This window comes from Penicillium nucicola (genome assembly GCF_028828085.1).
Source record: "Penicillium nucicola strain IBT 29836 chromosome Unknown utg000006l, whole genome shotgun sequence".
Classification (NCBI taxonomy): domain Eukaryota; kingdom Fungi; phylum Ascomycota; class Eurotiomycetes; order Eurotiales; family Aspergillaceae; genus Penicillium; species Penicillium nucicola.
The window spans coordinates 2,543,053-2,565,723 of NW_026643130.1; the positions used below are offsets into that span (position 1 = coordinate 2,543,053).

A 22,671-nucleotide genomic window follows, 5' to 3' on the forward strand; every position below is an offset into this window, starting at 1 on the left:
CCCTCCAAAACATGAAATATACTAGTCGACCGGGGTATCTACCAATCACAGGCCTCCTATTAAATATACTCTGTACTCAACTCTGCCAACTTGTACAACTCTGCAAATGTTACCATGTTTACCTAACGGTGCGAGTTCCCCCGCAATACCCCGGACTCCTTTCTCTTCTCCTCTTCTCCTCTTCTCTTCAAACTCTTTTGCATCTTACTTCATCTTCATTTCATCGGTTCCGTCTACTAGATGGATTGACTTGAATCCAGATTGGAAATAAAACATCCTTAACAACTTCTATAATCTATTTACATATCCAGACAAACTATCCAGATCCAACGCATTGGGGAAATCATCCGAAAGCAAGCAAATCTACAGACGCGCTCTAGGCGGGCCCGTGGGTGTATTGCTCTTCTTAGGGGCAGAGACATACCCACCAAGACGGTTGTCAGTGTTGGTAACGACACCCTTAGCATCCCGCTGAATACCAAGCTCAACGAGCTTCGCAAACGCCTTGGCAAAGTGATCAAAGAAGAGATCCTTATCATCAGCATACTTCTGCACCCAAGGCGCGAACGACGGATCCGTCGACAATGCCATATCAGTCGGCAACATCATCAACGGCTCCTCATCCTCCTCGGCATCAGGGTCCTCATACACAAACTGTGTCATACCAGTCGCCAGTTTGCGAGGCTTCCAGTCAAGCTGCAGCAGTAACTTGAAGAACGAGTTCGAGAACCGCGTCGGGTTCGTCACCCACGGTCCTTCGAATCCGCTGCGGTCGCCGTGGCATCGGCCCAGGTTGTGACCGCCTGCCAGCGCTACGATCTCCTGGTCATTGAAGCCCATGCGGTAGAATATGAATCGCAGGTGATCGGCGCCCTGTGCGCCGTCCGGTAGCCGACCTCGTGGTGGCACCTTGGAGTCGTCTACCAGGTCTGTCCGTCCGCCGTGCCATTCGACCTCTGGTCCACCTAGCTCCTTGATTGCCACTACGCCGGCTAGTGTCCACAGATCTGAGTAGGTGATCCATGGGTGCTTCTCTTTGATAGGCTCTAGGAATGCCCGTCCGTATTGCAGACCTGCGTTCGAGGGGTCACCTCCTTCGGCTTCGTATCGCATACCAGCGCCGTTCGAGCCACCCGTGTCGGACTCGAGATCGTATGTGCCGGAGGAGTGCCTTTGAGGACCGGGTTAGCCGTTGCGCCGAGTGGGTTCGGCTGTTGCTCCGGGATCCCGACCGGGGAAAGCAAGACCAATCCTGGGGGTCACATACCATGCCAATCGCACGAACACGGGTCCTGCACTGCCATCGTCATAATCAGGCTTCTTCAGTTGGGCGGCGATGTCCTTGCGAACTGCCTCATAGTCGTGGATGGTCATTCTCGGCCGAGAGCCCTGTCCGGGGTAGATTTGAATTTGAAAAGGTGAATCGGGAATGACAAGAAGATGTGGTCGCTTCAAATGATGCTCAGGAAAGTAAGAGAATGCTAAGGGGATCTGAAGAGTGTCCAGGGAAATTTGAAAAGAAAAGGGTCTTCTCCAGAACTCGTCCACATGCGCGGAGTGACGGTGGATCCAGCGGGCCGAATCAATTCGCGCCTTTTCAAAGCAGCCGAGGTCCCTTCGGTCGATGGCAATAATCAGTTGATCACTGGTATTCTGTTGATTTCGGGTGAATTCGCTTCACAGATGTTATATCATGCTCCGGTCTTCGCTCGGGCTCGGCTTGAATCACAAGGGCCGGGCCCTTGATACTTGTGCTCCGGGTTCAGGCATTTGCCTATCAATTGCCGCGAGCTCAATACCTCGGAAGTCAAATACCGATGGACATCACATTGTGATACCATCTACATGGACTAAATCGCAGATCAAAGATATACTGCTCATAGGATCTGGAAATGACTTCACTAAATTACCTCTACAGATGGAAGACAATTGTTGATACAACCCTGGTATCACAGGTATGCGGGGATTTCCCAGGACAAAAATCCGAATAACCCGGTCAAGCAAAACACGCAACAAAGAACTCAAACTCTCTGTGTATCAACTTCAAACTTCTCATCAACATCTGCATCTGCATCTTGATCGACAGCATCAGCACGCATCTTTGCCATCAACAATCCCCTCTCCGCCCTTAACTGCTGAACCTCACGATTCAAATCGCGCACTTTGTCTCTCAAGTCTCGCATTTTCTTCTGGTACACCCCCGACATCTCATTGATCTCCCGAATTACCTTGATATGTTTCATTCGTAGCCAATCGCGCTCTCTTCGCAATCGCCGCTCCTGCTTCTCCAGTCGGTGGCGGGTTTTAATATCTGTGTCGCGGATCATTTTGATCACGTCATCGATCACGTTTGTGTGTTGGGCTTCTAATTTTCCTGCTTCCGCGTATTTGGCTATGCAGGTAAACGTTGTGCAGATATCTTGAGCGATTGACTGCATGGGCTCTTTTTTTCCTTGGGAGGATTGAGCTTCAAGGTTTTCGAGGCGGAGGGCACAGGATCCCGGTAGTTTGGCTTCATCGAGGGATGCTGTAGGGGTGGGCGACTTTTCTGTGCGCTGAATCAATGGTAATGCCGGCGATGATTCTGGGTTTGGTGTATGGGGGGAAGATGGAGAGGTTTCTGGCTCTTCGGTTGGCATCTTGGGTGTTGAGCCTCAGGTCTTTGAAGAGGGTTTGAAGGCGAGTCTAGCTGACTTGGACATAGACAAGCGCAGTTGTGTTGCTAAGTCGCCAGGTATTGTTGCTGAATTTTGAGAAAGAGCTTGGGATTGCCAGTTTCTTAAATCTTCAGGAGAGCGATAACGCACCAATAAATGTGACAGGAAGAAGCTGGTTCAAAACATCTAAAGATCTCTACTATAGAGATTGATACATTCTGAAGTCTTTCATCGCATCCCAGGGAGCAAACATTGTCTTTCAAATAATCCTTTCTATCAAAGAAACAGGATATAATTGTTTGTCTAAGGATTGTAGGGTGAAGCAATCCCCTCAATACTTTCCTACCTCCATTTGAGCCCGTTGAGACACACATTCTTTGTTGGGAAAGCTCTAACCAATGTGCCCGCTCTTTGAGAGGATTAACTGAAGACATTCCTTCGTATCCTACTCAGGCTGAAACCTCACTTCAAGTCCTTTCTGTCTTCACATATGCTTCAGTGCAGACACAATCGCATCACCCACTTCATCAGTTCCAGCTTTACCACCCAAATCAGGGGTTCGTAGTCCAGAATCCAACACATTTCGCACAGCATCTTCCACCCGTTGGGCCTCTGCTTCCATGCTCAGCGAGTAACGGAACATAAGCGCAACACAGAGGATCATTGCAACAGGGTTGGCGATGTTTTGACCGGCGATACTAAGAATATTAGAACCACCACTCTCACTTGTCTTTGGTGTATACATACGTTGGAGCAGACCCGTGTGTAGGCTCATACAATCCATACGGTCTCGTCTGCAGCATCTTATCACCAGGGAGACCATTGAGACTGGCACTCGGCAACACACCAAGAGTACCAACAATCGACCCAGCTTGATCGGAGATCATATCTCCAAATGTATTATCCGCCAGAATAACACCATTCAAAGATCGTGGATTCGTCGCTAGAATCAACGAGGCCGAGTCGGCAAGCTGGTGCACCAGCTTGACTTGCGGGTACTCAGCAGCCATGGTCTTATCCACCACGCGACGCCAAAGTCGAGAAGAGGCCAGCACATTCGCCTTGTCGAGAGAGATCACTGGCCAAGGAGGGTTGTGTCGCAATGCTACTTCGGCGGAGAGACGAGTTATACGCTGGATCTCGGCTTCGGAGTACCCCCATTCGTCCATCGCTATAGAACATCAGATCGTGTATATGCGCCGGCAGGAATCCAAACTCACCATAGGTCTCCTCTTCAACCTTCTTCCCAAAATAAGCGCCACCGCAGTTCTCCCGCACCACAACAAAATCAACTCCTTTGATCACATCCTCCCGGAATGGACTAAACTCCTTGGCAATCGATGAACTCGGTGAGGTAGACGAGCACGGGCGTAGATTTGCATAGATATCCAGTGTCTTGCGCAGCTGCAGTAGTCCTCCTTCAGGGCCATCGAGTCCACGTCGCGCATTATCCCATTTGGGTCCTCCGACGGCGGCGAAGAGGACGGCGTCGGAGGTTAGAGCAGCTTGTTTGACTTCGTCTGTTACTGGTTTACCGTGGGTGTCGATGCTGCAGCCTCCTATCAGCTCTTGGCGAAGTTCGAACGTGCGTTCTGGTGTTTCGAAGGCTTTAAGGACTTTAATGGCTTCTGTCATGACTTCCGGGCCGATGCCATCGCCTGGGAGAATGAGGATTTTAAAGGCTTTGGTCATTGTTTCGGTGGTTCTGTTTCTGTTGTACTTTGTTGGAATCTGTATTGCCTAGTTGACTTGGATATACTATCTCCTCTTTGATATGCCCAACTTTATACAGCCTACATCGGAACTCGGGGTTTCATCCGACTTATGCGGGGTTAGGGTTGGTCGGGCATTCGCCGATGTCATACCAATGCAGAGGAACTGTCCGACTACATTGAGACCTAAATGGTAGGGTTTATTCTAGGATGTGAGTTGTATAGGATCCCGGGGAGAATGGTAATGGTTGACCTGGCACCATTGATCACTGCTCTCGTCCTATTAGGGTATGCTTACTGTATACTGACAAGGACAAAATAGTACACTATGCATATAGTCGTATGATATATGATATCGTCAAGGTAGGGGAAACTGAACAGGTTGTAAATTAGAACAAAGCAATAAGCAACTGACGCATGCTAACCAACTTCATCTCGGAGTGTAACTAACTCGCATGATTTGGAAGTATAGATCTAGGCCTCAGGCATAGAGAATACCGAAAGCAGTTAGCATTATCACGTGGAAGACAGAGCTTAAGCCCAATCTGGTGTTAGGGCTAGGGCTCAATTGCTCCCCTCTGGTTTGCACTGTTTGCTCGGCGGGCATTATATCATTTCTAAGCTTTTGAAGATCTCCAATCTCCAAAAGTTCAGTTGGCTGTGGTATCACTTCACAATGTCGCGAATTGAAGAGCTTCCGGATGACTTTGATGAGTCGCTCAATCTCAACGATGCTCCACCCGCAGTAAACCAGGGTCTTCCCCAGCCCGGCTTCGATGCCTTTGCACCTGGCAACGATCTTCCCTTCCCGATTAATGAGGAGGGTCTGAAGCGCCTTCAGACCGATCCTAATGCACCTGATTTACCCCCGGCCATTGCGGCTGTCCAATCGCATTCGAAAGAGGAGCTCTTCAAAATGATGAACCAGACTCCGCTGTTCATGACCGATATTGAAAATGCGGGTGACGAGAGTATGTTTCGTGGTAGTCCAATAGGGTGAATGGACCAAGCTGACAGCCGGATTTTATAGAGGGCGAGAACATTCTACTGGACGCCCTGCAGGCTATGCAGAACGAAGGTACCAAGGCTGAGGTTGCGCAAACCTTCAAGGAACAGGGTAACGAGGCCGTGTCGGAGCTTCGATGGATCGATGCCAAGGAGTTCTATACCAAGAGTATCGCTGTTATCTTTGCCAAGGAGAACAAGTGGGAAAAACCAGAGGACCCCAAGGCTGAGGAGGCATTGCTGCGCAAGTTGGAAGAGGTGTCGCACATCAACCGAGCCCTGTGCAACCTGGAACTAGGTATATACAACTTTTCGGTTTTTGACGGGCTTTTCTAATATTTATATATTTCCAGGCAACTACCGCGCTTGTACCCTCGACTGCGCTGCCGCCCTCAAGGTCAACCCAAAGAACGTCAAGGCCTTTTACCGCTCATCTATGGCTCTGTTCAAGCTCGACAGGATTGCCGAGGCCGAGGATGCCGCAAACCGTGGTCTGGCCATTGACCCAGAGAATAAGTCCCTTCAGACCGCATCTCAGAAAATTTCTGAGCGCAAGGCCGCTGTGGAGCGTGCTGCCGCTAGGAAGAAGGCTGAGGAAGAAAGGCTGCGCAAGCAGAACATGGTTCTTAGCACCGCTCTGCGCGCCCGCCAAATCAGAACCCGCAAGACCGAGCAGCCTCCCGACATGGAAGACGCCAAGATCAGACTCGTCCCTGACCCTTTGTCGCCAGAAAGCACGATCGAGTTCCCGGCTGTTCTCTTGTACCCCATGGAGGCGCAGTCTGACTTTGTCAAGTCCTTCTCTGAAATGAACTCCATTGTCGATCACCTGGAGTACATTTTCCCCTTGCCATGGGACACCAAGAAAGAGTACAACATCAACAATGTTGAATGCTTCATGCAAACTGTCACTGGTGGTTTGATCAAGGCCGGCAAGAAACTTCCCTTGTTGCAGATCCTCTCCGGCGGCAAGGTTGAGGTTGTGGACGAGCTTGTCAGCATTTTCGTTGTGCCTCTGTCCAAGACTGGCAAATTTATTGCCGATATGAAGGCTCGCAAGACAGGCTGAACAGAACGTTTCGTCACATATGATGATTCCCCTCCACCTAGCTCTCGATCGCCACTAGCTTGCAGTGAAAGTCCAGATGCAAACCCCTATCATGGCACTGGCAGAGACGAAAATTTCTGCCTTGGGACTGTGAACTGATCTGCTTTCACTGCGGCGCCTAGCCACGCTTTACCATTTGATCTTGGTTTTACTTCATGCAAAACCACATTCAAGCGGCTGATACCCCTCAAGATGTCTGTTCATGTACATATTTGCATCTTTGGCTTTACATAGATATGACTCAATCACAGAGGCAGCGACCTCCGGAAGCATATTTCCCTTTTGATAGTCTAGTTTTTCTAGAGTCCCACTGTCATGGAGCCTGGGCTCATATCGGATCGTAGTATACTCGAAGCCCTGCGTTTCCTATACAGGCTCATCTCAGGCCATCATAGGCTCTAATGTCAAGTGAGGGGTATATGCATAGCTTGGAAACTATGCCACCGTCCTTGCCCACTGACATTATGCTAATGTCGGCAATAACAACCAGTGAACCGAACCCGACTTATAGATACAATCAAGGAAGGGATCGACAGGTTCGTTGAAGTGGAGAAGACGCATTTAGCCGTGCATTTAGCCCTCTTCAACTTCACCTCCAATTTGCACGGTGTCTCTTCAGGGGCCCATTTTCTCTTTTGCCGTGAAGAAAATACGGCGTTCCCTCCGGACGCTTGTTCTGCATATGTGGAGCTCCGCTCCGTGACGATTATTCTACCCCAGCCTGACTACCGCTTAGTACCTTCACCTTGCATGAGATCATGCTATAATATCGAGTCGAACAAATATGAATAGAGCTAAACAACCCCTTTTGACTAGTTGAAATGGCCGCGACAGCTACGCCACGGGCTCGCGGCCCGAATGGCTGTTGCGATCAATGTGAAACTGGCTAGCCTAGCGCCGGGGCAGCTGCTGAAAATATCTAAATCACGACCCTGACAATTTGACATGGCGCTCTGTTCAAGACTATAAAAGGAGCTCGGGCATCTCTTCTTGGGTAAAAGATTGAAGCTTGTGCTCATACCAAATATCGACAACTTTTGATTAATTCAGTCGCTATGGTTCATTTATCCGCTATTGCCCTGGCATTGGCCGGTCTTCTGCCTCAACTGTATGGAGAACCTCATTTGTGATACTTCTATGATACTGACCATAACAATTTCATAGAACACAAGCAGCTGGTCTCAACACTGCTGCTGTTGCCAAGGGAAAGCTATACTTCGGATCAGCGACTGATAATCCCGAGTTGACCGATAGCCCATATTTGACTCAATTGAGCAACACAGATGACTTTGGTCAGATTACCCCTGGCAACTCTCAAAAGGTTTGCATATTACTCTGCTTTGCTTGACTGGCGCTTGCTAACCTTGGGGCAGTGGGATGCGACGGAGCCAACTCAAAACACCTTCTCTTTCACCAAAGGCGATGTCATTGCTGACCTGGCTGCTACCAATGGCCAGAAGCTACGATGCCATAACTTGGTCTGGCATAGCCAGTTGCCCAGCTGGGGTGAGTCGACATGCCCTCTTATAACTTGTTTGGTCGGAATGCGATCTGACAGATATCTCTAGTCTCGAGTGGCACCTGGACCAATGAGACTCTAATTGCTGCTATGAAGAATCACATTACCAATGTTGTTACGCACTACAAGGGAAAATGTTACGCTTGGGATGTGGTCAACGAAGGTGAGTGTCTACTCGAACTTGCCCTTTGTCATTCTATAACTAATACCTGGAAACAGCCCTCAATGATGATGGCAGCTACCGCAGCAGTATCTTCTATACAACTATCGGCGAAGCCTATCTCCCCATTGCCTTTGCAGCCGCCGCCGCCGCCGATCCATCGGTCAAGCTCTATTACAACGATTATAACATTGAGAATGCCGGTTCCAAGTCTACAGCCGCTCAGAAGATTGTCAAGCTTGTTCAATCGTACGGTGCTAAGATTGACGGTGTCGGTCTGCAGGCTCACTTCATCGTTGGAAGTACGCCCAGCCAGAGCGCGCAGACTACCAATTTGGCTGCTTTCACAGCGCTGGGTGTTGAGGTTGCCTATACCGAGCTTGATATCCGTATGACACTGCCTTCAACTGCTGCTTTGCTTGCTCAGCAGTCAACCGATTACCAGAACACTGTTGCGGCTTGTGTGGCTAATGCCAAATGTGTTGGGGTTACCATCTGGGACTACACTGACAAGTACTCTTGGGTGCCTAGTACTTTCTCCGGTCAGGGTGCTGCTTGTCCTTGGGATGATCAGCTGGTTAAGAAGCCTGCTTACACTGGTATCTTGAATGCTCTTGGTGGCTCTGCTTCTTCCACTACCACTGCTGCCACCACTGCTGCGACTACTCTCGCTACGACTACTAAGGCTACTACTACTACCACTGCTGGCTCGGGTAGCAGCACTGGTGTTGCTCACTGGGGACAGTGTGGTGGCTCAGGCTGGACTGGCAGTACCGTTTGTGCTAGTGGATATACTTGCACTTACTCCAATGACTGGTACTCGCAGTGTCTGTAGAGATATCAAGATGGGATGGTTCACTAGGCAGGCCTACACATCCACTTCTGTCGGTATCTTTATGATTGCACAGCTAGATACTCAATATTAGTCAATCAAAATAAGTATATCATTCAATTTTACACCCCCAAGACGGATTCAAGAGTGAAAATATCTCGACTTTTCCGGAGAATAAAGAATCGTAATATGACCCGAGACCTCTTCTAGTAGTCCATGCAAGCGCCAAGGCTCCATATCTGTTTTGAGCGCTATACAGGCGCCAGAAAATCAGGGTTCATTTTAGTAGTTGTCATAAGACAAGACCATCTAATCAGGCTATTAGGAAAGTCAGTTCTTCCTCCTGGGGTACGCAAATCTATCAATATAGTCCGGGTTTATACAGCTCTTCTTGGCGGCCACATGAAAGCATGTAATTGGATAGACCACCTTGAGAAACTTGGGCGGCTCTGGAGATTTCAGCCTCTTTCTGTCGGGCTTTTCATTGCATTAAGTTCGTTTCTTTTAGCGTTTTCAAGCTTTCTACTTTTCACACTTAGAATAGAGATAGATCCAATGATTATGCCCAGTATTATATCAAGTAACAATGTAGCAAATGGGTAATATAATTCAATTGAACGCCAGCAAAATATTCATTATCATCATGACATTATATGCACTCAGCTCATCTTCAGGTCATCAGTGATCAAAATAATAAGGGTAGCCATAACTCATCATCTGCTCCGTAGACGGCCCGGGCACCGACTGCGTACTTGGGTCAGACTGTGAGATAGGAATAGACATGGCAAGAGGGTCTTCGTAATTAGCCATGGGGAAGACTTGGGCGCTGATGTTTCCCGTAAACTGGGTAGGGGCCATTTGGCGGGTGCGATCAACCAGGTTGGTCCCAGCAGTCTCTTCGCGCTTTCGTTTCAACTCCAGTGGTGAGGTGGACCCGCTGGCAAACGGCTCAACAGGCATGTATTGCATGTGAGGGCTTATGTGCATCGGTGGGTTGTAAGGGTTGGGGCTGGGGTTGGGATGGTATGGGGAGGCGTTCGTTCGGGGATCATCGAATGGGACGTGGAATCTGGAGGTATCGACGGCGAGAGCATCGACGGCGGTCGTTTCGTCGCTGCATTCTGATTTGGCGGTGGTCTGGGTATATTCTGGTTCGGTCGGGGAGCTTTGTCCGCTGGATGTGTCTTCTGTCGTGTCGGGAAGGTTGGCACGAGAGATCCAGACAGGCTCGTCTCCATCTGTTGAGGTTGAGCTTTGGTGCTTTCACAGTTTGAATGCATTGGCGTACCTTTGACTCCTGTTTGAAAGTTTACTTCTTCCTCGCGGACTCGGTATGCCTCGTCTAGAATTTCTAGACGATCGGCCGGAAGAATCTGACGTCGAATAGGCTGGTCACATTCTTTCAGTCTCGCCGTTGTGATTCCATGACTTTCGTGTAGTTCACATAAAATGTGGACTAAAAGGCGAATGCGTTCTGTCCACGGTTAGCCCTAAGTGGCATCATTGGAATAGGCATTTGCTTACCAACTTTGGGGAGATGGTCTGGCTCTCGGTGGCTCACCCCAGATGGCCACCAAGGAGGCTTTGTCGCTTCTGGGCTCAGCTGTTGAGTTCTCCCTGCAACTATCTTTCGTCCATTATAGGGGTAGTTGACCTGCTTGCGTGGCTCAACTAGTTTAACGTAGGCTTTTGCAAGAACCCGGCAGTTGGTTTGCTGCAGGTTTTGGAAAATTTTCTCATAGTAATGACGTAGGAACTCTTGGTCTCTAACCAAAATCGAGACCTTTTGGTGAGAAATCAAGTTGAGGTTTTGCCCTCCAAAGTTCTTCTTCCTGGGTCGTGAGCTTTGCCCGTGAGACCAGGACTCGGGGGCGGACCACGCTTCAGGCTGGACGGGTTGTGTTTGGGGAATACTCTGCACACTCTGCTCTATGCTCACGCTACTAGGGTTGGCCATTTGCCTCTGTAATTGAGGGCTGTGGTTGTTATATTCTGTCGCTTGGTTCGCTGGTGTGGTGTGAGGCACTGTTCGGGTCAGGTCAAGCAGCTCATATTTAGGGGGAGACCAAACGCACATTGAATCTGGGCTGCTTGCAACTCTCCAGAGACTGCCACAGCCCGGAGAAATTCAGCCCTCACTCTGGGAGTGAGAACTCTCTCCCGGCGCTCGGCGATGGACTCGGACGATCTCTGACAGAGATTGCCATTTCGGTCGATATAAATTAGGGCGAAATGAGGGTATGTCAGCTCTTCCGGTGACTGTCTCGACATGGCTTCTGTCTATTCAGAGTCAGGCCTATAACAGGAATGCCAGAGTGGAGGTACTCTTACCCCAACGTTGGAGCTCGAGATCGATTTCGTGCCTTTCCACGCTGCTTGACTATTCATCTATTGGAGTAGATTAGCCTTGGGAGATGCAGCATGGGGGCAATGGTGGGGCAAAATTGAAGAATCCCTACAGGCATATAATATGTGTGAGGAAGAGCGAGCACCATGCTGTAGTCGTCCCAGAGCACGCTCACCTCTCTTGATAGGCAAACTGCCAGGTTGGTGAACATTGAAGGGATCGCGATTTATACACAGCCACTAGTCTTGTCAGCTGTGGCGTCCTCCAGTCCAGCAGACTCAGCTCCAGGCAGGGGCAATCAAAGGCCAGTGGGGACCCAGGAGGGATCTACAGGTTTTCCTAGTTACAGTATCAAAACACCGGTGGAAACACGCTTAAACGTTGCGATTTGGAATCTCGTCTTGCTCCCCGTTATTGGTCCTGTGGCCCACTACTGTAGGAAACCCCCGAGTGCATCACGATCTGTCAGAATTTGACATGCTAAGACTTGGTTGCAGAAGGGGAAAATAAGCCCCGGTTTGGTTCTGAATACTATATTGGGATAATTGAAAAGTGTTATAGCCCTTGATACTCTCTTCACGTTGCTCACCGAGAAAGAGCGAAGGAGAGAGAGAGAGGATTTCCAGCAATACACGGGTGCAATGTCTTCAGTAGGATAATCCGAGCACTTGAATGGCTACAAAGCCATAGTTCTACGGGTCAAGTGAAACATGGATGTAGTCGTTGGTCGATCTTACGGTCAATGGTCCCAAAAATGCGAAAATCCGTCACAGAGCACCCCATACTCGGGCAAAAGGGGCGTGATTTGGATGGCAGAAGGATTGGACTAAGAGATCGGCAAACGTCTGGGAACTTTGTACAGGCCCACTGGTTGCCTGACCCTAATGGTTTTGGGGCGCCCAGTTTCTCCCCCTTGCTCACTGCCGAGACTGACCTGGTTTGGTCTATGACAGGATTGGAGACGAAAGAGAGCCAAAGCACCTGACCTTTTCCATGGACATGCATGATAGGCTTCTAGGAAGGAATTCGAGACTAGTGTCTCCGGGTATAGATGATCTCGGGATTTCGTTTACCATACCGAGGCCTTCGGGGTCTGCAACGTCCTTGCAGATGAGCTGGAATTGACACTAGGGAAGAACCGTCAAACTTAATTAGAGTGGATTGTCTTCGGCTCTGTCCACAAAGCCTGGGAAGCCTCGTTATGATCGGGGCCAGTTCGATCAGTAAGATTGCTCCAATGAGATCAGGAGATCGTGGGTTGCCAGCCCTTGGTGAGCAGGAAATTCCTCGATCTCAACGGCTTCTATAAATCCAACTATCTTCCTTGTTTCCTGTTTTTATTTTTATTTTTTCACAGTTGAGGGAAATTCATGGAGATTTGGCTGATTTGACCAAAGTACACGGGCTAACTTCCACCCGCCCTGGATGTAAGTTATCTCAAGGTGATCTATCGCAGTGGCTTCATGTTGACAAGTGCAAGATTAACTTCAGATTGGCCGGTCGATCAAAGGCCTATCCTTCATGGTTATGGACTAGTCCCTGTCCCTCTATGGAGGGCTCAGGTAAATCCATTCAAAAAAAAAATACAGGTTGTGGCTGTAGACGGGGGCAGCTTAGGAATACGGGCGTTCACTGCATGCATAGATGCCCCCGGACCCGAGCCATCCCTGCCCAAAATTGCTCGATAGCGAATGTTCCCCGTCGGACAGGCTCGCGGGCTCGCAGGCTCGTCGGGTGTATCTCACACCTTTCTCCGTGCACAACTCCGTGACAACCGGAGGTGGAAATAGATTTCCGCCCACCACGGTAGCGATAAACTGCTCCTTTCTGTCCTCCAAGGGACTTGGTCTCGTCGGGAATTCCGCGGTGTGAAAGGGCCTTCTATCTAAGCGAGAGGATCTAGATGGTCAGAGACTTGGGGCCAAAACCGGCAAATTACACGCATCCCCGTAGTCAATCTGAAGACTTGGGTCTGTACACAACTGCAGTCCGGCTACTCAATTTGCCACCGCACTATATGTATTGCTCCACTATTAACGTTACAGCGGGTGTCGATCCAGATGTCTGGACCTCATTTTAAATCATGGCACATTCTCGGCCAAATGTCCGGAGAAATCCATGTCGAAGAGAGGTTCGTGTGGAACCGTTAATATCGCATTTCAGCCGCACAGAAAGTATGATACACTGTAGGCCTCTCACCGAGTTTTTCATGGGGAAAATTGTGGATGTCCTCTAGGTCAATGGTCAGCATCTGAGATATCTCGGGCTTACCGAGGTTAGGATAGCGAGAACCACAGACAGAAAGGAGGTGGGCCAGCTAAGCCACGCACACCATGACCGAAGTTTGGATCGAAAACACGTTAGATCCGTTACCTAGATCCATTTGGTCAAATACGAGGCTTGGAATATTGTCCTGACCCAAATGGCTTAACCTTATTGTCATGGAGCGCACGATTAAGTTTGGATGTATACAAATGTGGAACTAACATCTCCGGTAGGAAGCTTTCCAGTTAAGGAACTCGATGTACAAGCTCAAGATTCGCTTCTAAGGTACGATTTGCATCCGTTTAGCCGTGATTGGGGGTTTTCAACCCCTCCAAACACCTAACCTCTGCTCATGGAGAAACACACAAGTGGTGTTCGACTCGGGTATTCGTGGCCCATGGATAGACGAGACCACTAATTAAAACAATCCAACTCGACATGGTGGATCTAATTGACATGTCTGAGGAGAAACACAGAATCAACGTACGGTATCGGATATCCGATGCACTCCAGCAGTTGAGGCTCGGGCAGCTTAAAAGGCAAAGGCGATAAAGCACATAGTAAGTCAAGCCACTGTGGCAAGCTGAAACGCCGTCATACCGGAAGAGACCGGCCCCAGACCTTTGTTTACGCTATTCAAGGATCATCAACTTGCATTTCCTGGAATTGAGATGCTTCAATGGATCCTGTGGCGCCCGCATGACGCTTGAACCAACAGGCCCACAGTCCATTTTAAGCATCTTGCATATTCGCCGTGGGTGGAGCCCGATGCTTTCGAGTAATAAAAGACGGCTGCAGCAATAATTCAATCGGACTTCTCCTGCAGCTTGCACACGTCTGCTCTCAGAAGCCTCGAGACATAATGGTGCGCACAGCAGGACATCGGAGCCACCGAACATTTTTGATCGACAGAGTTCAGGATCTGCGCCTCATTCTTTCCGGAAGCCAAGACGCCGGTTACTTCCACTATCTGACACATCAAGTCGGTAGGTGTTTGTCGATCACCGGCAAGACACCCACTCTCATGTGTGAATTGTATGCATCCGTAATTCCAAACGTGGCTTATAACGAGAGCGAGATGCGTGGGAGATGCGTGGATACATGTGGAGCCGGGATCAACTGTCTACTGTATCGTATACTGTAAGTGGTGTACTGTACAGTACATACAAAGTATGCAGTACGACATATGAATAGTGCTGTAACTCATCTTGCAAGGATACTGTATGTGCAGGTCAAAAGTACGTGCAATTGCAGTGTGATAGGCAAGATGGCGGTAAGAGGGAGCTGAAACATTCCAACTGCAGACGTCATACATCGCAGTCCTGTCTGTATTGGGTATAGCTCAGGGATATTTAGGGCTGGATGAGGGATTATGGTACAGAGTCACAAAGCAACACATACTAGCGGTATATGTCAACGGTTAGTTCGAAGGTCCTTGGAAGTCAGAAGTGGTGAAACATAGGGCAGAGTCACATGCTTCAGGCATACATTTCAGGCATCTATTTCAGGCCAACAACTGAGTCACCATTCATGCCTGAGGCCCTAGGAGTTACCACGTGACAGTCCCCGGGATTCTCAAGTCTTCTTTGACGTTTGCTTGAACAAGATCATCGGACACGATCTCAAACATTCAAAGCCAACTTTCGTGATCATCTTCCCCATCGTACAGTTGGGGGTCTTTGTCTCCACAAAACTCCGCTGCAGCAATTAGCCGATCGCTCTGAATCCGGGCTGTCTCTCGATCGTGTTCCAGCACATCCCGGCTCATCGTCTTGGCCAATCACCACAGATTGAACTTTCTAGATCTTGACCCCCTAGATTCTTCGTCTGTGCATACATAGCAAAGAGGGATCGCGGGACACGATATTACAGGACGGGTGCCACCCCCTTTAGTTCCCGGCACACAATGGACCCCAGTGGTTATCCGGCAGGCTATCCCGTCCCGACGCAGAGCCCGCAACAGCCCTTTTACCCTAACGCTCCGTATCAGTCAAAGACACAACATTCTTTTGCTATGCCCATGCAGCCTGGAGCTATGATGCCTTCAGGCTTTCCGCAATCTTCTGGTTCGTGGACTCTCCCACCCCTCCCCTTCCCCCTTCTACCCCCCTCCCCCTATCTTTTATCTGCCATTTGGAGTACCTGTACCTGCCACCTTTCACTTGCTCCAGTTTAGAAAAGGGGCCACTTGCGCGTGAGGCTCAAGAGAACTGAGCTATTTGGCTCGCGCCCCCTCACGAGCTTCTGTCACACTCCCAGCCCTCCTTCGTGCCTCTCTGCAGCTGTGTTTCTTGGCACTACATAGCCTTACTTTTTATCGCTTGCCTGCTGTGGTCTTATGGACCCCAGTTTCTCTTGCAGAGCCTTTCAAACTGACCCTAAACTTATCAGCAGCACCTATGGAGAACTTCTCAGCGCCTTTCAACCAGACCCCTGTTCCCAACACCATGGGCCAATTCGTACCCCCTCAGGGCACTTCAGGTCAGAATATGCCATCACAAGTAGCGCAAACCTTTTCACAAAATATGGCCTCGATTTCGGCGAATAACCTCCTCGGCACCGGACCCAAACCCCCTTCACAAATAAACTCACCTCAAAGCGGTGCTTCTGCGGGCCCTGCTCAAGCCCAGGCTCAGGCTCAGGCTCAGGCTCAGGCGCAAGCTCAGTTTGCCGCGCGTGAGAAGGCACGCGTCACTGCTCTGCTTGATATCAACTCTGCCCTGCTGCAGGAAGTGGTCAACCTTCAAGCTGCTGGAAAGGCCGGCGCAGCTTCCAACCCAGATCCAAATTCACCAACCACAGAACTGGCAGTCGATCCATCAAAAGCCGGTCAGAAACCGAGCCCTGAATATATTGAATGCATGCGACGCTTGCAAGCCAACTTGGCTTATCTCGCAACCATCGCTGATCGAGCCAAGAAACCCGGTGGTGTTGCGCCCCAAGCGCCAGCCATTATGACACCACCCCCCAACCTTCCGAGTATAAACGACCTATACAGCAGGCTCAATGAGCTTTTCTCTCGATCTGGCAAAGCCTCAACACCACAACGGCTCAGCCCCCAGGGTAACGGCGGGCCCAGCCCTGGCGCTCTGGGCGAGTCTGTTTGAGCAAGCTGTGGATTATGCAGTTTTCTACGTCAGAAGACAAGCCGTATATGAATATCGAGCTCCTAATTTGTTCGGCTACGGCAATCAGTAATATTATCCGCTCCTGTTTCGGACCACTAACATGGGCTTTGGAGTGGGAGGGCCCAACACCCTCCACCATGCATGCTAGCATCAGCATGGACCTTCCACCATGCATGACATCTGCTGCACGAAATCAGGTGTATTGGCTGAAGATCTTGAAGCCGATTTGGATCTCTTCTATCTCGTATGATTACCAAAAAAAAAAGGCAGGGGGTTCTCGATTTCATTTCACATGGGAAGATACCTAGATAGACACGACCAGGGACGACCAGGGACGAAAGGCAAAACAAGGCAAATCTGTATATTAGACTGAATATGATCGTAATGCAAAAATAGGCAAAAGATCCCAACGACCAAGACAATCGTAGGAATGTGAGACTGCACGCCCCCGAAGCTGCAAGTTGAAGCCATGGGATCACGTCGCGTGAGTGTCTCCCACCAATCAAAGGGCTTCAACGCTCTCCGCCTTGGACGTCTTCAAGCCTCTTTTGCTCCAGTCCACTTATTCGCCGTGTGGATGTCTTGTTCTCTGCTCGTTGCGTGCAGAAGGAGCTTGTCAATTGCAAATCCAGCTTCCCCAAAGTCGCGTTCCCTTCAGCAGATCACTCCTGTGAGCTTCTTACGCTCCACCCATCCGTCATCTGCGTCGCATTCCTTTTTATCCCCGCATCGTCCGCATACCCAACGTCTCCAATCGCTTTTGATTCCAGTCTCCGCTTCGTTTGCCCCAAGGTCCTTCCGGACAGCTTCGTCCCTTCCCAATCCCCTCCGGCCTCGTGTGTTCAATACCCGTCCGATTCGCGCCATGGATGCTCATGGAGATTTGAGCGCAAAGCGCAAGCGCAGCACCGCCTCCAATGCTGCTGAACGTCCTAGCAAGCAGCTTCGACCTGAGGGTGCCATCTTGACTCCTGGTGACGCAACACCCGCCAACGGAACAGTATACAATGTCGAGGAGGAATTTGATGGAGCTCCTTCGCCGGCCGTTGCCCCAGCTCCGGCGGATTCACCTGAATGGCAGGCTACCATTGAAATGGTTGTGAAAAGTGCGGTTTCCATTCACTTTTGTCAGACCTGCTCTTTTGACACAGAGCTCTCCATGTCCAGTCAAGCCACGGGCTTTGTTGTGGATGCAAAGCGTGGTTACATCTTGACCAATCGCCATGTGGTTGGTGCCGGTCCCTTCTGGGGATACTGTATCTTTGATAATCATGAGGAAGTAAGTCGATGAACTGGTTTGCTAACCGAGATATGGATGTTCGTTGGCTAAGAAGAATGGTCATGTGTAGTGCGATGTCAAGCCTGTTTACCGCGACCCCGTTCACGATTTCGGTATCTTGCAGTTCAACCCGGCCAAGATTCGATACATGGCTCTCACGGAGCTTAAACTTCAACCTGATGGCGCACGAGTTGGTACGGAAATTCGGGTGGTGGGTAACGACGCTGGAGAAAAGCTGAGCATTTTGTCCGGTGTAATTAGTCGATTGGACCGAAATGCTCCTGAATATGGCGAGGGATACTGTGATTTCAACACGAACTATATTCAGGCTGCGGCTGCAGCTAGTGGTGGTAGTTCAGGAAGTCCAGTCGTCAACATCGATGGCCACGCAGTGGCTTTGCAGGCTGGTGGCCGAGCCGATGGAGCTGCAACAGATTATTTCTTGCCGTTGGATCGCCCGCTTCGTGCTCTGCAGTGTATCCAGGAAGGTAAACCTGTCACTCGTGGTACCATCCAGACCCAGTGGGTCTTGCGACCTTTCGATGAGTGTCGTCGTCTCGGCCTTACCCCAGAGTGGGAGGCTGCTGTTCGTGCGGCTGCGCCTGCTGAGACAAACATGCTTGCAGCTGAAATCATTCTCCCCGAAGGCCCTGCCGATGGGAAGCTTCTTGAAGGAGACGTCCTAATTAAGGTCAATGGAGAACTTCTCACACAGTTTGTCCGTCTTGACGATATCCTGGACTCGAGCGTCGGCGGTGTCATCAAGCTGCTGGTTCAGAGAGGAGGTCAGGATGTTGAGGTTGAATGCCAGGTGGGCGACCTCCATGCGATCACTCCAGACCGATTTGTGACTGTTGCCGGTGCTACATTCCATGATCTGTCATATCAGCAGTCCCGTCTGTATGCTATTGCCACTCGCGGAGTGTTTGTCTGTGAATCAGCAGGCTCATTCAAACTTGAGAACACTGTGGCTGGGTGGATCATTGATTCCATCGACAAGCGGCCAATTCGTAATCTCAACGAGTTTGTAGAAATCATGAAGGGCATTCCTGATCGCACTCGTGTCGTGATCTCGTACCGTCATATTCGAGACCTGCACACCAAAGGAACAAGCATTATTTATGTCGACCGTCACTGGCACCCGAAGATGCGCTTGGCCGTCCGAAATGACGACTCTGGCATCTGGGATTTCTCTGACATCGCCGATGCTATTCCTGCTGAACCTCCAGTCCCCATGGAGGCAAACTTCATCCAACTGGATGGCATCAGCCAGCCTGCTGCGGCTGAAATCGTGCGTAGCTTCGTGCGCGTATCTTGTATCATGCCATTGAAGCTGGATGGATACCCACAGGCAAAGAAGACCGGCTTTGGCCTGGTCATTGACGCTGAGAAGGGCCTGGTGGTCGTGTCGCGGGCCATCGTGCCCTATGACCTTTGCGACATCAACATCACCGTGGCCGACTCAATCATCGTCAGTGCCAAGGTGGTCTTCCTCCACCCGCTTCAGAACTATACCATCATTCAATACGATCCCAGCCTCGTCAAGGCTCCGGTAAAGAGCGCCCAGCTCAGCACCAACTATATCAAGCAAGGTCAAGATACCATCTTCGTTGGCTTCAACCAAAACTACCGCATCGTCGTCGCGAAAACCACTGTTACTGACATCACAACCGTGTCGATTCCTGCAAATTCCGCAGCTCCTCGTTACCGCGCCATCAACCTGGATGCTGTCACCGTGGACACCGGACTCAGCGCGCAATGTTCAAACGGTGTGTTGGTCGGCGAAGACGGCGTGGTCCAGGCCCTATGGCTGAACTACCTCGGCGAGCGCTCTGCCAGTTCCCACAAGGATATCGAATACCATCTTGGACTTGCCACGCCATACCTGCTGCCTGTGACTGAGAAAATCCAGCAAGGAGTGACTCCCAAGCTGCGCATCTTGAACATGGAAAGCTACGTCGTGCAGATGAGCCAGGCACGCATCATGGGTGTCTCTCAGGAATGGATTAACAAGGTCACCGAGGCCAACCCCTCGCGCCACCAGCTCTTTATGGTGCGCAAGGTCGACAGCCCACCTGCTGCTGTTACCCCTGACCCTACCACTAGCTTCCAGGAGGCTGATATCATCCTCACTCTGGACGGTCAGCTCATCACTCGTGTCTCAGAGCTGGATGTCATGTATGAGAAGGATGTTCTGAACGCAGTGGTTGTTCGGAACGGCGAGGAAGTCAGCATTCGCGTCCCGACAGTTCCTACCGAAGACATTGAGACAGATCGTGCCCTTGTCTTCTGTGGCGCTGTCCTGCAAAAGCCCCATCACGCTGTGCGCCAGCAGATCTCCAAGGTTCACAGTGAGATCTACGTGAGCGCAAGGGTATGTTTCTACACTAATCCACTTTTCTCCTGAAATAAACTAACAACCTTTCAGAGCCGCGGTTCCCCCGCTTACCACTACGGCCTTGCTCCTACCAACTTCCTCACTGCTGTCAACAGTGTCTCGACCCCAGATCTGGACAGCTTCGTACGGGAAGTGCGCAAGATCCCGGATAATGAGTACTTCCGCATTCGTGCCGTCACCTTTGACAACGTCCCATGGGTGGTCACCATGAAGAAGAACGACCACTACGTAAGCTTCCCCTTCTATTTTTTCCTCTGCATTTTAAAAGAAAAAGCAAAGGCATTCTAACAACATATTAGTTCCCCATGTCCGAATACGTCAAAGACTCAAGCGTGCCAGCCGGCTGGCGCACCATCTCCTACGAGACTCAAATCGGCGCTGCTCCCGATGCAGCGAACCTGAATCCCGAAGCCATGGATGAGGGAATGGAGGGAGGTGGTAGTGATATTGAGCCGGATATGGAGTGAGTGCGGAGAAATTCTGCTCTTGTAGCAGTAGAATCTTGTATTATATCACGTCGCAGGCGCTGCTGGGATCGGCTTGGATATGGGGTTCTTTGACTGTTTTTTTTTATATTATTTTTGTTTGTCTTTTTTTTTATACTTATCTCATGGCGTGTCCTGCATGGAGCGGCCGAGTACAAAATCATATTTTGGCATCTGCATGAGTCCTCTTTTACTTAAATCCTATAATATAGACAACTCATCCAATAGAGAACCTATGTTATGTCGGGATCATGTTGACCTTGTGAGAATAGGCTAGCTACTTGCGCAAGCTCTATTTCAGCCTCCCTCGCGAGAATCTTTGAGACAACAGCTAATTCAAACTGTCGACTCGAATGACCGAATACGCTGGAATCTGCACATCAGGATGCATCCCCGGGAGCTCATCCCAAGCATCCCACAGGCAAGGTTGGAGGATATTTTCGGGGATCTCGGTGGTCACCACACTATAATAGTCCAAATCAGCCTTGTTTGATACCTTCTTGAACAATGGGTAGCTCTATATGACGTACAGTATTGATATGAAATGCGGTGGCCAGCAGCCTGCGGCGGGAATATGCATCGCATCGATGAGGACTTCTTCTGCGTTCGTTAGGGCTGCTTTTATAGCTTCGATACAGATGCTTTTCCTATTTGATGGCTGGTCATTATATTCACTAGGCTTGTTAATAGTAATCTGGTGTAGGAACTCACGTATTGCCGGTTGAGCCAAGGGCTGGCTCGGGCTCTGCTGCCATGATTGTGATCAACTAGATACTCTCGACGGTGAGTCTGGGGGAGATTTGATATATCGCAGACTGGGTCACATACAAAAATAGTCTGTGTAGTTCAGCTTGGTCTCGAATTCTGATTTGCAGTTGACTTACGGGCATTCTGGTAACTTGGCTTTAGTAGGAATGGTGGGATCTAGATGGTTAGTTAGTGGAGAAATAGACGAGCCTGATAGGAATGAAAAAGAGATTTGGGCTTTCTATTTATCATGTAGGAAAAGTTTTAAAAGGCAGAAAGAACTGGGAGGCGATGGTTCTTTATGCTCACATGGATCATGAAGGTATAGGGTAGGTGAGCACAAGTAGACCTGGATAACCCATTTTTCTGCGTACTATTAAGTGTAGGATTATTTTGCAAGCCTGTAGTCTTGATTCCACCAGGTCTGTTATTGTAACATGGTGATTGTCGGCAACATATATAGTTCGGCTGCCTGTGTATATCCACCGGAACATTGGAAGACCACCACCACTACATCGACAGGATTGAAGACAGTCTGAGTAAAAAGGCAAAAGAACACATCAAGGACAGACTAGACTGACTTGAATGAAGCTCCAAAAATATGGGGTAGGGAAGCAAAGAACAAAAAGCAAAAAAAGATGTGCATCATCCGTGAATCGAACACGGGCCTCGTCGATGGCAACGACGAATTCTACCACTAGACCAATGATGCTAGTTCATGTAATGGCTTTCACAGAAGGGCTACACAACTCAAAGTGTGTGATTAGTTAGCCCTAATTTAGTCTATCTCTAGTTTCTCCTTTCATCTTTTCTTGTCTCTCCACCAGCCTACAATTCTACTGTGCATCAAATATAGAAAAGATCAAATAACAATTCATTAATCCATGCACCGATGGATGCTCCGTATGCAGCTGTGTCCTAAGACCATATGGTAAAAGACGTACCAAGTACAGCATACAAGGTAACGCCAAGTAGATAATAAGATACCCCAAACACCCCGACATAGCCATGTCCACTGTCAAACCAAAA

General features: G+C 49.7%; 9 protein-coding genes across 9 annotated transcripts; 4 read left to right on the forward strand and 5 right to left on the reverse strand.

Annotated features, from left to right (window-relative positions):
• Positions 1–363: 363 nt before the first annotated feature.
• N7511_006981 (peroxidase) lies at positions 364–1,374 on the reverse strand (the record flags this gene model as incomplete). Its single annotated transcript, XM_057129358.1, has 2 exons — positions 364–1,171; positions 1,268–1,374. The coding sequence occupies 2 exons, from the start codon at positions 1,372–1,374 to the stop codon at positions 364–366; spliced, it is 915 nt and encodes a 304-aa protein (XP_056983914.1).
• Positions 1,375–2,021: 647 nt separating this feature from the next.
• Positions 2,022–2,639, reverse strand: N7511_006982 (uncharacterized protein; the record flags this gene model as incomplete). Its single annotated transcript, XM_057129359.1, has 1 exon — positions 2,022–2,639. The coding sequence occupies one exon, from the start codon at positions 2,637–2,639 to the stop codon at positions 2,022–2,024; it is 618 nt and encodes a 205-aa protein (XP_056983915.1).
• Positions 2,640–3,141: 502 nt separating this feature from the next.
• On the reverse strand, positions 3,142–4,349 carry N7511_006983 (3-isopropylmalate dehydrogenase; the record flags this gene model as incomplete). Its single annotated transcript, XM_057129360.1, has 3 exons — positions 3,142–3,355; positions 3,405–3,828; positions 3,878–4,349. The coding sequence occupies 3 exons, from the start codon at positions 4,347–4,349 to the stop codon at positions 3,142–3,144; spliced, it is 1,110 nt and encodes a 369-aa protein (XP_056983916.1).
• A 696-nt stretch (positions 4,350–5,045) lies between these two features.
• Positions 5,046–6,443, forward strand: N7511_006984 (HSP70/90 family co-chaperone CNS1; the record flags this gene model as incomplete). The annotated part of the gene is made up of 3 exons (XM_057129361.1): positions 5,046–5,340; positions 5,400–5,672; positions 5,728–6,443. 3 exons carry the CDS (start codon positions 5,046–5,048, stop codon positions 6,441–6,443), a joined length of 1,284 nt encoding a protein of 427 aa, XP_056983917.1.
• A 1,094-nt stretch (positions 6,444–7,537) lies between these two features.
• N7511_006985 (putative endo-1,4-beta-xylanase) lies at positions 7,538–8,996 on the forward strand (the record flags this gene model as incomplete). Its single annotated transcript, XM_057129362.1, has 5 exons — positions 7,538–7,590; positions 7,647–7,803; positions 7,856–7,988; positions 8,051–8,164; positions 8,221–8,996. 5 exons carry the CDS (start codon positions 7,538–7,540, stop codon positions 8,994–8,996), a joined length of 1,233 nt encoding a protein of 410 aa, XP_056983918.1.
• A 675-nt stretch (positions 8,997–9,671) lies between these two features.
• Positions 9,672–11,264, reverse strand: N7511_006986 (DUF2841 domain-containing protein; the record flags this gene model as incomplete). Its single annotated transcript, XM_057129363.1, has 4 exons — positions 9,672–10,231; positions 10,282–10,467; positions 10,518–11,018; positions 11,069–11,264. 4 exons carry the CDS (start codon positions 11,262–11,264, stop codon positions 9,672–9,674), a joined length of 1,443 nt encoding a protein of 480 aa, XP_056983919.1.
• Positions 11,265–15,511: 4,247 nt separating this feature from the next.
• On the forward strand, positions 15,512–16,712 carry N7511_006987 (uncharacterized protein; the record flags this gene model as incomplete). The annotated part of the gene is made up of 2 exons (XM_057129364.1): positions 15,512–15,671; positions 15,997–16,712. The coding sequence occupies 2 exons, from the start codon at positions 15,512–15,514 to the stop codon at positions 16,710–16,712; spliced, it is 876 nt and encodes a 291-aa protein (XP_056983920.1).
• A 490-nt stretch (positions 16,713–17,202) lies between these two features.
• Positions 17,203–20,877, forward strand: N7511_006988 (putative nuclear serine protease HtrA2/Nma111; the record flags this gene model as incomplete). The annotated part of the gene is made up of 4 exons (XM_057129365.1): positions 17,203–18,012; positions 18,083–20,386; positions 20,441–20,638; positions 20,710–20,877. 4 exons carry the CDS (start codon positions 17,203–17,205, stop codon positions 20,875–20,877), a joined length of 3,480 nt encoding a protein of 1,159 aa, XP_056983921.1.
• Positions 20,878–21,226: 349 nt separating this feature from the next.
• N7511_006989 (uncharacterized protein) lies at positions 21,227–21,650 on the reverse strand (the record flags this gene model as incomplete). Its single annotated transcript, XM_057129366.1, has 3 exons — positions 21,227–21,359; positions 21,426–21,542; positions 21,607–21,650. The coding sequence occupies 3 exons, from the start codon at positions 21,648–21,650 to the stop codon at positions 21,227–21,229; spliced, it is 294 nt and encodes a 97-aa protein (XP_056983922.1).
• Positions 21,651–22,671: the final 1,021 nt, after the last annotated feature.